General features: G+C 40.3%; 1 protein-coding gene across 6 annotated transcripts in view; it reads left to right on the top strand.

Moving 5' to 3' along the window:
• Window positions 1–13,019, top strand: part of npnta (nephronectin a) — a 41,938-nt gene that overhangs the window by 12,053 nt on the left and 16,866 nt on the right. Inside the window, exons 3-5 of one of the 6 annotated variants that reach the window (XM_080029100.1) lie at window positions 652–702; window positions 4,679–4,771; window positions 9,284–9,379. In XM_080029100.1, the coding sequence (XP_079885226.1) occupies window positions 652–702; window positions 4,679–4,771; window positions 9,284–9,379 (240 nt within the window). Of the gene's footprint in view, window positions 1–651; window positions 703–2,151; window positions 2,750–4,678; window positions 4,772–9,283; window positions 9,380–13,019 lie in introns of those variants that run through there. The other 5 variants (XM_080029104.1, XM_080029101.1, XM_080029102.1 and 2 more) reach the window with 5 other exon arrangements.

The raw sequence follows: 13,019 nt of genomic DNA, 5'->3' as shown, positions 1-13,019 counted from the left end.
CCGTCTGAAAGTGTGGCTTTTCATCTGATTGAGGTACGAAGGTGAAAACACAATGGAAGGGAATTCCCTTGTAGAAATGAAATGGAATATATGCAGAAATAAAAGGCACATGTTCAGAATTACTTTACACAATTCCGTCTTTGATTTTAGTTCTGATTAAAAGCAATAACATGGCTGCTAAATTATTAAAAAATAAAATATATTGGTGGTGTTTTGATCTTTCAGCACACTGATGTAATTTTAACAGATAATTATAATTCTACAGTTTCACAGTGTGTGTAGGGAAACCTTTCCTTTTCCTCCATTTGTATGTGAGTGATAAGGAATATTTATAATTAACATTTTCTGAAATAAGAGAATATCCCTGCATGGTTGGTTTTATTGGGACAACATTTTTATTATTGAAACTCAACTGTAAAATCATTCAAAATGCACCTATGACCTTAAGGCAACTGGGAATATGTGTGACTCCAGAACTCCAGAATGTGTGTATGTGTTTTATTATTATTTTTTTAATCCAGAAATGTCTGCTTTTCAAAATGACCAGGCTGTGCCCTCTAACACCATGTTTGTTCTTTTTATTTTTTTCCTCTTCCTAAGAACTAAGCAATTTCCCGCAGCCTTTGATTGTTTTGGCTATTTGTTTTGCAGCTCTCTTCGCCTTAACTCACAGAGTAGCCGGGATAAGGTGCCAGCCCCAAGGTTAGCTCCACATGTTTCTTGAAATAATCTTGCTTGACATGAACTGCTGGGGGCACATCCTCTGAATCCTGGGCTCACTCATTTATTTATAGAGCCAGGCCCACTCCCCCCCAACCAACCAAAACCACTAACACCTCACGGCCTTTGGCAGTGGCCATCTTCTTCCCCTCTGGCCTCAGATCTATGCAAACAGCTTACAGTCTCCCGACCTGATTTCACCTAAAGCCATGTCTTACATGAATTATATTGAAGATCTTCTGGCGTGTCATTAAGATTCAACTGCCCGATCTAGCCAACCCCTAAAGAATACTAATGAAGCCCTTGAAGCTTAAATCCATAATGTTTTTTAATTAATCTATCAGTAACCTATCCATCTGTAATGGCTCAGTGCAAAAACGATCACTCTTTTTACTGTGTGGCTGGAGATCAGTGAATGTCACTAGAGAATCTCGATCAGGTCAGTCAGGTGGAGGGTATAGATGCCATTACTCGTCATCACTGTGGTAAATAGAAAGTAATATAATTTTCACCGCATACAAATAACTAGGAGATAAAATACTCCAAACAATAGATGATCTGTTCTCCATATAAAATTATTCCTGAACTGATTTGTTGCTCAATTGATTAAGCAATAGGCTGAACACTATTCATGAGTGATTATTTGTCATTTGTCAAGCAAAAATTTCAAATATTTTTAATATAATTCTCTGGTACTAGTGTCTCAATTCTCAAACGTTGAGAATCTTACGCTTCCCTATGTTTTATACTATAAACTGGATCTATTTGTGTTTGGGACTGTTGTTTGGAACAATTTAAGGATGTCAACTTAATCTCTGCGAACCTGTTTTGCATTTTGATTTTAATTTTCTAAAGACCGAACAATGAATTGATTAATCAGAAAATATCAGCACATCAACCGATAATGACATTATCACTACAAGCGATCTCAAAGTAATAACTAAGTTGATTGTAAGATGATGCGTCTTTGAATAAAACAATTAATAATTAGTTACATCTTACTTTGATGAAGTAACGCATTACACTAGGGTTGAAATTCACATACAATATCAGCATCAATTGAACATACAACGGACATTAAATCAAAAGAATCTACATCAGTAGCTGCAGTATATTCCAGAGGAATGGCTGACGTAAACTAGAGTGAAAGTGTGTCATCACTCGGCATGTTTTGATGGTGCTCATGGAACCAGGGTATACATGCTATGTTTGGCCTTCCAGCTGGTACCACCATGTTTAGTCCTCCGTGTCCTTTTGCTGTGGTTAATGAACACTGGCCATTTGCCTGATCTCCCTGCCAGGCTAGGGGCTTAAAAATACTCTCAGAGTCAGAGCCTGTTGATTACTGCCTCTGATCTTGCTAATCGAGTCTTCCTCCATGCAGGAGAATAACAAAAAGCATTCCACATGAACACTATCCAACTAACAAGATCAGAAGCTTCGCTGGCAAGACCCAGCTTCAATAAACCTCTTCTTTCTGAAAAGTACAACTTTTTTCCCCCCAACAAATTGGGCCATTTTTTTTGTAATCGTGAACTATGGCTACTTGCTGCATTAACACCCTAGCTCATATTCATTTCCTCTTTGGCTAACAATACTTCTTTCTATTTGACTACACCAACCTAATAAAGTGGAATGAGTCTCAAGATGTTATCTCCAGTTCAAGGATTCATCACATACCTTTGTGCCTTTTGAATCCAGCTCGAACAATGTTACGGATTGAAACCTTAGGAGCTAAAGTTGTTCTTCCTGGATAACCCTGCTGCCCGGTGAGCTCAATGTGTATTCATGGACATTTCTGAGATTGTAACTCGATTCTGAAAGTGTGCATTTCATATATATAAAGAGTATTATCCAACCCTTTGTTCTTCAGAGCTATAATGTATCCTTCAGTATGCATTAAAGCAGCTTTCATCTTATTTCTAGCGATTATAAAACTAATTGAAAACGAAGAGTCCCTTACAGAGAGAAGATCTCCACCTGATCAATTCAATGCAGACATATCCAATGCCATCAACACAACAAAACTGTAAGTGTGGTTGAGAATTTAGGGAGTTTTTTTAAAAACATAGACTGCACAGTATGGCAGTGTGGGTTTATCCAAAAATGTTATGTACCAAACTTAAAATGTAGCAATGAACACAGAAATGTGTCTTAACCTCACAATTAAGGGGCACCTTTTCTGAAATGCTGCATGATTTCAAATTGAATACTAAATGTGGAAAACACAATGCTAGTATTTCTAACTTTGTAAAATGAACCGTGACATTCTATAGTTTTACCTCGTAACGCTCAAAGAAAGGATAGCTTCCCAGGCGCGGTCTTGTATTAATACAAACATAAATGATGTGCTGTGTTTTGGCCCCCTGAAAAGTACGGTGGCCGAAATGGGCATGTGTTGTACAATGGCACAAAACCTTTCTAGTAGTGCTTTAGCTTTAGAAATAATGTCAGTTTAAAGACACATACGATAATCCAAGGCATATACAACAACCGTAATGACAAAATAATTAAATGTAGCTATGTCCCAAGTGTATGCATACTTCATGCTAACTAGATTATTTTTATGGTCAGATGTAATGTGTAGAATAGAAAAAAGAAAGAGTATGCGATTTGGAACGCAGGGTGTGTTTGTTTTTAGTAGAAAAGTGGCCAAAAGTTAAATAGAATACATACGTTTTTAATGTTGCCTCTTTACTCCACTTTCCTTCCCACATTGTTTCTGAAGCTGCAGCTTGTTCCTCCTAATAGGTAGGTTTAAGGCTGTTGTAGCATGTTTGCCCTTGATTCCACTATAGATACGCCTTAGAGAACATGTATGCTATTTATTACCCAAACTCGATTTCCTGGATTATTTTTCATCTTCTTACTGCTCTCACTGCAAACACCAACTTTGCCCCTCGCCTTTTTATAATTCGTAGCTTGTTTTTGGCATGGTTCTTCTTTTAAAATATCCAGAATTTTCACCAATGAAATATTTGAGGTAATTTGTGAGCTATAAATCAAACTGACAAATAAACCCAAAACAAATGTTGTGTACCAACTACCAAGACAGTTATATGCATGCAATATGTAAGGCTTATGCAACAAGATAGTAAACACACGCACGCACACACACACACACACACACACACACACACACAAACACATATATTTAGTGCCTCCTCCACTACAGAGATAATTAAGTCCTCCGATTGCCCTGTATTATGACAGAATTAATGAAGCTTTCAATGCAAATAAGTAAGGCCCAGTGTGGCAGACATGCTTAGCAGCAAGCTGCAGTAAGCATAGTCAGATAAACAGGGCAAGCCTGCAGCTCACTGAGACAGAACATGGACAGTCGGTGAAGTTGTGCTTTCCACGTCTGTCTCTGTACACACTCAAAATATCACCATTCTCGCACTGTGTTCGATCTGCCGGGCAGCTCTTAACTGAGGCACACTAATTATAATCTACTGTTTTGGTGCTCTAATTGTTTCATCTGAGGAAATATTATTTGTCTAGGTAATCTGTGTTGGCTGGGTGTCAGTGTACATATCAGTGTTGCATTCTAAATCCAGGAAAATGACAACTCTGCTTGGTGTTGAAAGGTCAAACTTCTCATTTATATTCGGGGTGTGAAAGGATTAAGTATCAGTTAGGAAAATAAAACTTTTACAAGATCCGGCTCTGTTCAATGTAAATTAAAATATATAAAAAAAGATGTATAGCAGTAAAGTGAAAATGGCTGCTCTGTTATTATGAGTCAATGATATCAGCACTGCTCCACAAAGGAAAAAAGAAAGACATTTACTATGTACTGTGAGGTGTCATGCACTGTATTATTGCTGTGATGTGGAGTAAACACATAATTTACAGACAAGTAGTAGGATTAAGTGCTTTGTCATTTTGATCTTGTACAAGTAATCTTTGAGGGCGCTGCACTGATCTGTCTCTTCCTCTTGTAATCCCTGAATAGCTGTGTGTCAGCCCGGCTGTAAGAACGGAGACTGCGTGGGACCAAATAAGTGCAAATGCCACCCTGGCTTCACTGGCAAGACCTGCAATCAAGGTGAGCTCTCGCAAGAAACTTGTAGACACTATGAAAACACAGTTGTTTTTTTCATTTGACCTGGGAGAACTGAAATTGAAACACACACCAGGGAGGAAAGAGTGGGAATATATGGTCCACCTTGAACACTCATGACTCAAAAGATCACCCAGGCAACACACAGGCCTGCCGACATGCCCCTGCCCTGAGCGATGGCAGGGTCGTTATTGTTTATTGTGGTCAATCTCCACAACACAGCACACCAGCCTGAAAAAAGTGTCCGCCTGGTTTGTTAGCAGCCAACAGTATAGTGAGGTGCTTTAATCACGGAGGTAGGAGGTGGAGACAGAGAGAAGGAGCTGATTCAGCTCAAACGGAAACGAGTGGTGAGGCAATGTTGAATGATCCCGGGAGTGGGGATCCTCCCCTGTGAAGATAACATCTCAATTACTGACCTGAGATGACTTGGCAACCGCTGCTATTCAAAGTGTGTGTGTGTGTGTGTGTGTGTGTGTGTGTGTGTGTCTGTGTGTGTGTGTGTGTGCATGCTGGAGTTTTTCTGCATTTTCATCACTGACATGTTGAAAAGCGTTTAAAGCTCCCCAGTTAGACGCAGGCTGAAGTGAATCCAAGGAGCTTGAAAATACTTGTGGAATTCACGCCCTAAGACAGGAATAGGATAGTGTGTAATTAAAAACAAGGGTTGGAGTGGTACCGAGGTGGGGGGGGGGGGTGTTGAAATCCTCTCCGGAATGTTCCAAATGACTCATCGTGCATTTCCAGGCTATAGGTGGCTCCTGTCTGCCTGGCCAGACGGCTATACTTTGTCTTAATCTACAACAAAGGAGAGAGGAAAAACGATCCGTGTCCCATAGCCAACTACAATAGACTTTGCTGCCAACCATTCAGACGGACTTATCTGACAAATGTGACTGCCAAGACCTTTCAAGATGAAACTGTACTTTCATGTGTCCATCCAACTTCATTTGTCCAATAAGCTCTTGACGACATACAGAGCTCCCCACTTTCCTCAGCTTTGAGTGGCAGACATGACCTTTGTTTCTGTTTAGGTGGAGATAACCTTGGGTTCTGTTAAGCTAGCACATGCTGCATACCTGACTTACATGCTGCTAAAGGTCAATAGTCGACCTGATACACTGTACAACATCACACAGGAAATGAGTGAAATCAACTTTTTTTGTAATTAACTTTATGTAACTATATAAGTTTTAATTAGAGTTCAACTTTAGAGCATGTGAACACAAGCTTTGACTTTAAATTATTATTTGAAAGACTTTATTGATTAATTAAATCAGGTTTCTAAAGAAATGTGATCCGTACATTATCAGTCTTCCCAGCATGCATTGCTGGAAAGTGAAAAAACTCCAGAGAACCTTCTTGTGTTTGTAGTTTTGAAGACGAAAAGGCTTGATGAAAACTTCCTCTGTGTTTATATATATGAAATCATTAATGTTTCCTTTTGAAACAATGAAAACAATGTACACAATGATGAAGGTTGGTTTCCAAATCAATCCCTTCCCAATTTGAACCAGTTATCAAAATAAATGTTGGTCAATTTCCATTTTTAGGGCTGGCGTGAAATGAGGAAATATGCTTAGTGATGCTTACTCTTGCCTGCATTTAAGGAGATATATTTTGTATTCACACATAAATGAACACACATTCATTTGCTCCTAGTCGGGGGTGTGTGGATAGATGTGCGAAACCCGGAGGCGCTCTGGTTTACTAGAATGTTAAACACCTTAGGAGCACTGGTGGAACGGAGCAGAAACAAAACCACAGAGGAAACATTAGGGTTTACACTAAACACAAGCAAGGCAGACGCTGTATCGGTTCCATCACTCTCAGCATCAAAGCCGCATTTTCCTCTGTTGAACTTTTATTAGCTTCTACTCTGGGAGATTTATACCTCAAGGACAACATGTCTGTTTTTAGTACCAGCTCTTTTCACCTGCCAAATATTATCGCCTTGGTGTTTATTTCACTTTCATTGCTTTCCTTATACCGAAAATCCCAGTACCTGAATGGGCAATCATGTGAATGAATCTGACTATGTTCAATCTTAAATTATTAAGGGGCTCAACTGTCAAGAATAATAACCACCACTTTGAGAATCCCTATCGTTTTTTAGAAAGTGCTTCGCCTTTGGTGCTGACAAGAATTGTATCTGTCACAGAGCATGGTGAGGATGGATGAATACGCTCTCGCTGCACAAATAAACTCATTATAGGGATAATCTGTTTAACAATTTGGCAGCACACTCCCACTGCTGATCCAACCGTTTTAATGAGATGAGTATTCCATGCAGGTGGATTTAATTAGGTGTTGTTGACCCGCTGTCAAGACACTATTGAACGATTGTGCCGGGGGAATGACATCCATGACATCAGACGCATTAAAGCTGCAGTGCCTCCAGATGCTTCTTTCTTCTCCACCCCCCTCGTCTGTCAATCAGCTGTATAATTAATACCCCCACTGTGGATGAAATAACTATACAATGGATCTCTCCATCTTTTTTTTAAATATAAGCTAATATCTGGACCTCTCACTGCTTTGTCTAGGCATAGCCGCATGGCTATCTCCAACATTCCACTTATCTTCGGCTGAATTGAATACAGTCTAGGTGTAGAGACGTACTTTAGGGTTGTTGTTTTAGAAACCGAGCCCTCTCTCTCTGTTTGTCTTCCTGGCTGTCTGCTGTTGGCAGCCAAACAGCTGCAAGTAATGAAGTCACCTCTTCATACTTTGTATTTTCCTTTAATCGTCGTCAAATTACTCCAAACTCTATTTGTTTTATCTTTATTTTATATTACAAGGTCATTAAAGTCATTGACCGTAAGCAATAAACAAGATGTAGGCTCAGGATGTAGAGGGAGTCGCCCACTGACCACAGGGTTGGGGATCGATTCCCCCCTCCAACCAGAAGGCCAAGGCAATACCACTGTGCTCCAAATTTCTCTCAATGTTCAGGCCCCGGCACCCTGCGTGGTGGCTCACAAACATTGATGTGTGACTGTGTGCGTGAATGGGTTTATTTTACCATTTGATATGATACCACACAATTCTCTTTTTGACATTGCTCTAACATGTTTCAGTTCCATGGCTACAAGTCTCAGATCCCATCAGGTAATCATGAAGAATTTGTCTCTGGGGGGGATTCGTGGTACAATACTGTAGCCTCAATTTCCATTAACACTACTCCGTCTTCGAGTTTCAAGTGATATTGTGTTTAGGTTGGACATGTATTGTCAAGCATATGCATGAAAATGTGAATTGGCAATTTTCCAAACACATTTTCAATGGACTTGAGTGCAACCCCACCCCTAACTATGGCCCCTAAGAAGACTACAACATTATATGACATCTATTACACAGTATCATAACAAGGCAAATTGAACATTATAAGCATTATAGAGCCATTGCAGTGCTATTGTAATGTATTTATTAACTTCAGATGTTAACAGGTTGCAATTTCTTGCATCATTTCTTACAATATTCTCGTTTCAAATACCATTTAAGCCAGTATGTTTCTTATATAATTTCTGCTCTGACTGTTTATCTGTCTGTCTACATTCTATGTCCCAACACGCACAATATTGAGTCGATGGAAAGTTCACGTTCATTATTGTGATACTTTCATATTGCTTGGTCTGCATACACATTTTTATTGGCAGAAAGGTACATTCTTTTTACACATTGGTGCAGTGGTTAGACAATTCTCTTAGTGAATTATTGTTCTTCCGTATGACATTCTTATATCAATACATGTTGCCTATTTACAGATCAGGCCTGGGCCAATTTTTTTTTGTCAAGGGTAAAGTTGGCAAGAGTGTGGTATGCTTGCATAACTTCTCAGTCTAAGTTACCACGTCCCTCAATAGGCAAAGCCTGAATGATTTGAAGCGTGCAAAGCAGCTAGAGGTAGCTGTATCACCTTCCTGTCACTTAACAATAGGTGTTGTTAGCTTACTGCCGGAGGAAAGCTTGCAGGATGGATAGATGGGTAGACAAAGAGGGGAGGGGCTGAAATTCTAGAGGCTGAAGTGTTTGTACCTCTTTAAAACTCCTACCTTTGAACCTCCAGACACAAACTGAGGGGGTATCCTCTGAATCCGCGAGATACTGTAATTCTCTCAGGTCCCATTTCACCCTACATGACAAAAAACAGGAATGCATAAGAAAGAAGAGGCCAGGGGGGAGAAGGGACTCAAAAACAATTTCACTCATTTTCTCTAACATGTGCCCTAAACATTTTTTCTGATACCCAGCTCATGTCCAATTCCCACAACTGTAATCCTCTTTGCTGCATAATACTCCCCTTACTTTGCAGGAATGTGGTCTGGTCAGAGGTGTTCTAATTTATTGGTTGGTGCCTTTCATTCTCAATACGTCTGTTTCTCTCTCTCTTTCTCTCCCTCCCTTACTGTCTTTTTACTCTTTTCCCCATCTTCAACCAACCCCCTCTCCCTCTTTCCCCACCATGTCCTCTAACCCATTTTCTCTTATCTAAAGAAGAGGAACTGGACTATTTAACCCCACCAGTGTGGGACAGTCACCCTCCTATCTTTCTACCCGTGGACCACCGGCCGGCGAGAGTAGTGATGGAGGGTGAGATTCGTCGATCAAACCTCCCTTCACAAGCAAGCAGCTATTTTTCCCCTCTCTTCCCCCATCTCAGCAGCATGCGTGGTGCAGCACTGTGCCGACCGAGGGGGAGGGAATGTCACTCTCAACTATTTGCTCACCGCTGCCTGTCCTCCCCTGGCAGAACAGACACCACTCAAGAGCGGCTTTTTTCAGTGGAAAAATGCCAGCATGAATGCCAAGCATGTCACAGCCTTAACCTCTCTATATCTGCCTCTCTTTCTTTCTCCATCCACCCTAAAAAATCTGTTCCTCAGCAACAGAGAGCCATGGTGATGTATCCATAGCGCTTATTTCCTCTCTCTCTCTCATATTTTTTCCCCTCCAGTGTTTTTTGAGCACCTGGAACAAATAGCCCCTCCTTCCCCTTTCAAACCATCATTGACACATGGACTCAGCACTCATGACTCCTCCAACGCTGCTAGCACGAGGCCTTAAGCCCTATAACCGAGAGTGATCTTCTTTAGAGACAAGCGTATCCCCGAGAAAGAGCCCCTGCTAATCTCTCTGTCAGTGATAGAGGCGTGTCGGGAATGTAGCAAAGCATAGCTCAGTGGAGCTGACCCAATAAATCACTCTACTTTGCATCACTTCAGATGTGTCTTAGCAGTTCATTTAGCGTACAGTGCACAGGTCTCCTCAGTCCTGGGGCCGTGTCCAACTGTCAATTTGTGGCCGGGGCTGGTTTGTTATCTCTAAGATTTCCTCTCTCAGTCTTGTCTCTTCTGTCCTCTCTCTTTTCTGTTTTTTGTTTTCTTTCTCTACACAGAGGAGGCCCTGGCTGTGTCTTGTGTCTGGCATGTGCTGACGCTCACGGAGCTGCCTATGTCTGAGAATGTGACCATTTCAATAATCCCTCATTTACATGTTTAAGCTGTTTTTCTTTTCAGTGCGACGGGCAAGTGGAGACCTGTTTCTCTGCGCTGACATGACAATGGACAGCGTGTTGCTATGGTTTTCTGTTATCGCAAGTCATGAGAATGCCCGTTGTTTACTGCCAGAAAAGCAACGGCGACAACGTTAATTAAAAAAGTGAAGAGGGAGGATACCTGTTTGTAAGGTGCAGGTGTGAACAGATGTACGGGTGTTGAGGACATTATCTTCAAGGAGAGTTGAATGGTTTGACTGAAAATGATCAGAGGCAAGCCGTCTGTTTGACAAGGACAGGACAAATCATTTTGACTGAGTCTGTTTTGATAAAGAATTAAGAAGCCATAATGTCCAGTCCTGAAACAAACAAATGTTTCAACGAAAAGGCTTTAATAAACACAGTGGCCTTTATATTCATGTGGTGTACACCAGCAGTAGCTCAAACTCAGTCGCAGTGTATTTTCCCTCAGGCAAGACAAAGACAAATGTGCGTTCAGTGTAATAAATTCAAATATAATATTGGGGATGTTTTGTCCAACACTCCTAAATATCAGTTTCTTTGTTATCCGTACTCTTGTACTCAGTGAAGGTAACTCTGTAATATGTGTCATTGTTTTGGCCCTCATGTAACAACTGCAGTCACAAACTGACCCCAGTATATTCATAAAAATGTACAGTTATGGAACACGACTTAACAAGCCTGATGGCACGCGGTAGCATTAAACAAGCAGATGGTCAGTCCAAATTCCAGCCACACCACTCCACCCCACGCTACCATGGCTTCAGTAGACCATACGCTACTATAAATAGGTTGGGATCTGTGGATATTCGAACTAGGCATCCACTCCGTCATTCATCTAAATTAATCTGGTATCTTTTAAATGTAGGATGGTATGTGGCACTCGGAGAATTTGCCCTGCATATGTCCACTGAGCTAAACAGGGCATTAACAATGCGGTCGGCCAAGATGAAAACGACCCCCCTCATGTGCTGTACAGTCAGATGAAATCTATTTCTGATAGTTCTACTGTATCCCGGAAACAGGTCGGGTGCTATTTCAGTTAGAAAGTTTATTTTTTATTTTTGGATGGATAACTTTGTAAGTTGGATTTTCCCCTTGTGGGCCTGGTACTCCCAAGGGACCCCACATTTAAGTGAGGAGCAGGAAGAAACATTATTTTGGGGATATATGGAAAAAATATGTGTAATTGTAGCCAATCAAAACATTATCTCCCATCGTCATTGGGCCTTTCTACAGTCAAGGTGCTGAAACAAAACCAAGTGTGACTTTACATATTTTCAGCCATTCCTGATCTTTATTTGTCTTTCTATTAATCTTTATTAATTTGTAATTAATTTTGTAATTTATAAATCACGCTAACCCAATGATATGGAAAGTAACATGAATGAATTACATTTGATAACTACCAAAGCTGCAGTTTGAGACATCCGTTTTCATTCACAATTAACACATTGAAATGTTAATTTTGACAGGTTCAACTATCCATGCCAATTATATGATGATATTGCTACCAGGGCAGCCCGTCCCTAAAGACAGAACACATTTTTTGCACATATAATGCGCATACTGACAGTGTTGCGGGCTCGAGCAGTTTGGGAGGCCCTTAAATATTTCATTGTTGACTCTTTTTTTTTTGTCATACTCAATTTATCTCAGATCACACTTTCTCACACTTTACGTTCTTAATGTTTCATAAATTACGCTTAGGGCCCCAATTTGGCCAGGGGCAGCCCTGATTGCTACAATATCCCACTAACTGGAAATGGAAAAAGCCTGTGAGCAAGAGGCTAATCTGGTCACTGTAACCAGTTCAATACTTATACGCCTTACCATCCAGTCCCGCTTCAATTTGTGGACACTCTGCAAGAGTAGTGACACTATTTTCTCTTATGAGAAAACTTAATCGTGAAAATTGCTTGAGAGGAAAAAGAGCTTTGGAGCAAACTGAATTGAAACATCCTTCTCTCTGTGTCAGAACACCATAACTCCAGGCTACTCAATAATCCTTGTCCTTGAGTGCAGATGGAATTGAAGAATGTGCTTAAATAAATCATTGGGTGTACTTAAAGTATACACAGCAAAGATTTTCCACTACAGTAATGAGAGTAATTAGTTACTTTCCAACACAACCAATGACAGAAATCAATATTCTACTAAACACAAAGCTCATTTAAAATGCATATTTTTCATTTTCACAGCAGACATTTTGATCTTTCCTAGAAGGAAAAGTACAGGTGTTACTAGTCACATTTTAGTCAAGACACCTGTTACAGTTATTTATTTAAATATAACATGTGAGTTAATTGTTTGGGGTTATGGGGATGATTGTCCCTAAACTCTGACATACATATTATCTGATGAACAGACTAATGCAGAAGCTCATGTGTGCGCGTATGTGTGTGTGTGTGTGTGTGTGTGTGTGTGTGTGTGTGTGTGTGTGTGTGTGTGTGTGTGTGTGTGTGTGTGTGTGTGTGTGTGTGTGTGTGTGTGTGTGTTTGAGAAGGGAAAATGAATGAGCAACAACTAGACTATAAATAAAGGACCACCTAAATAAACATGGACATGATAATTGGACTGGCTGGATCTCTGCAATTTGGCCATTGTGAATGTTGCTTTACTGTAGTTTCATTCTTTAAAATACGTTTTCAGAAAAGTCTACAACAAATGACCATATTTCTTTCTTATTTCATGTTCTCCAAGCCACTAGAAGCA

The sequence above is a fragment of the Ammodytes marinus genome (assembly GCF_949987685.1).
Source record: "Ammodytes marinus genome assembly, chromosome: 6".
Classification (NCBI taxonomy): Eukaryota; Metazoa; Chordata; class Actinopteri; order Uranoscopiformes; family Ammodytidae; genus Ammodytes; species Ammodytes marinus.
This window is presented reverse-complemented; position numbering and strand designations above follow the sequence as displayed.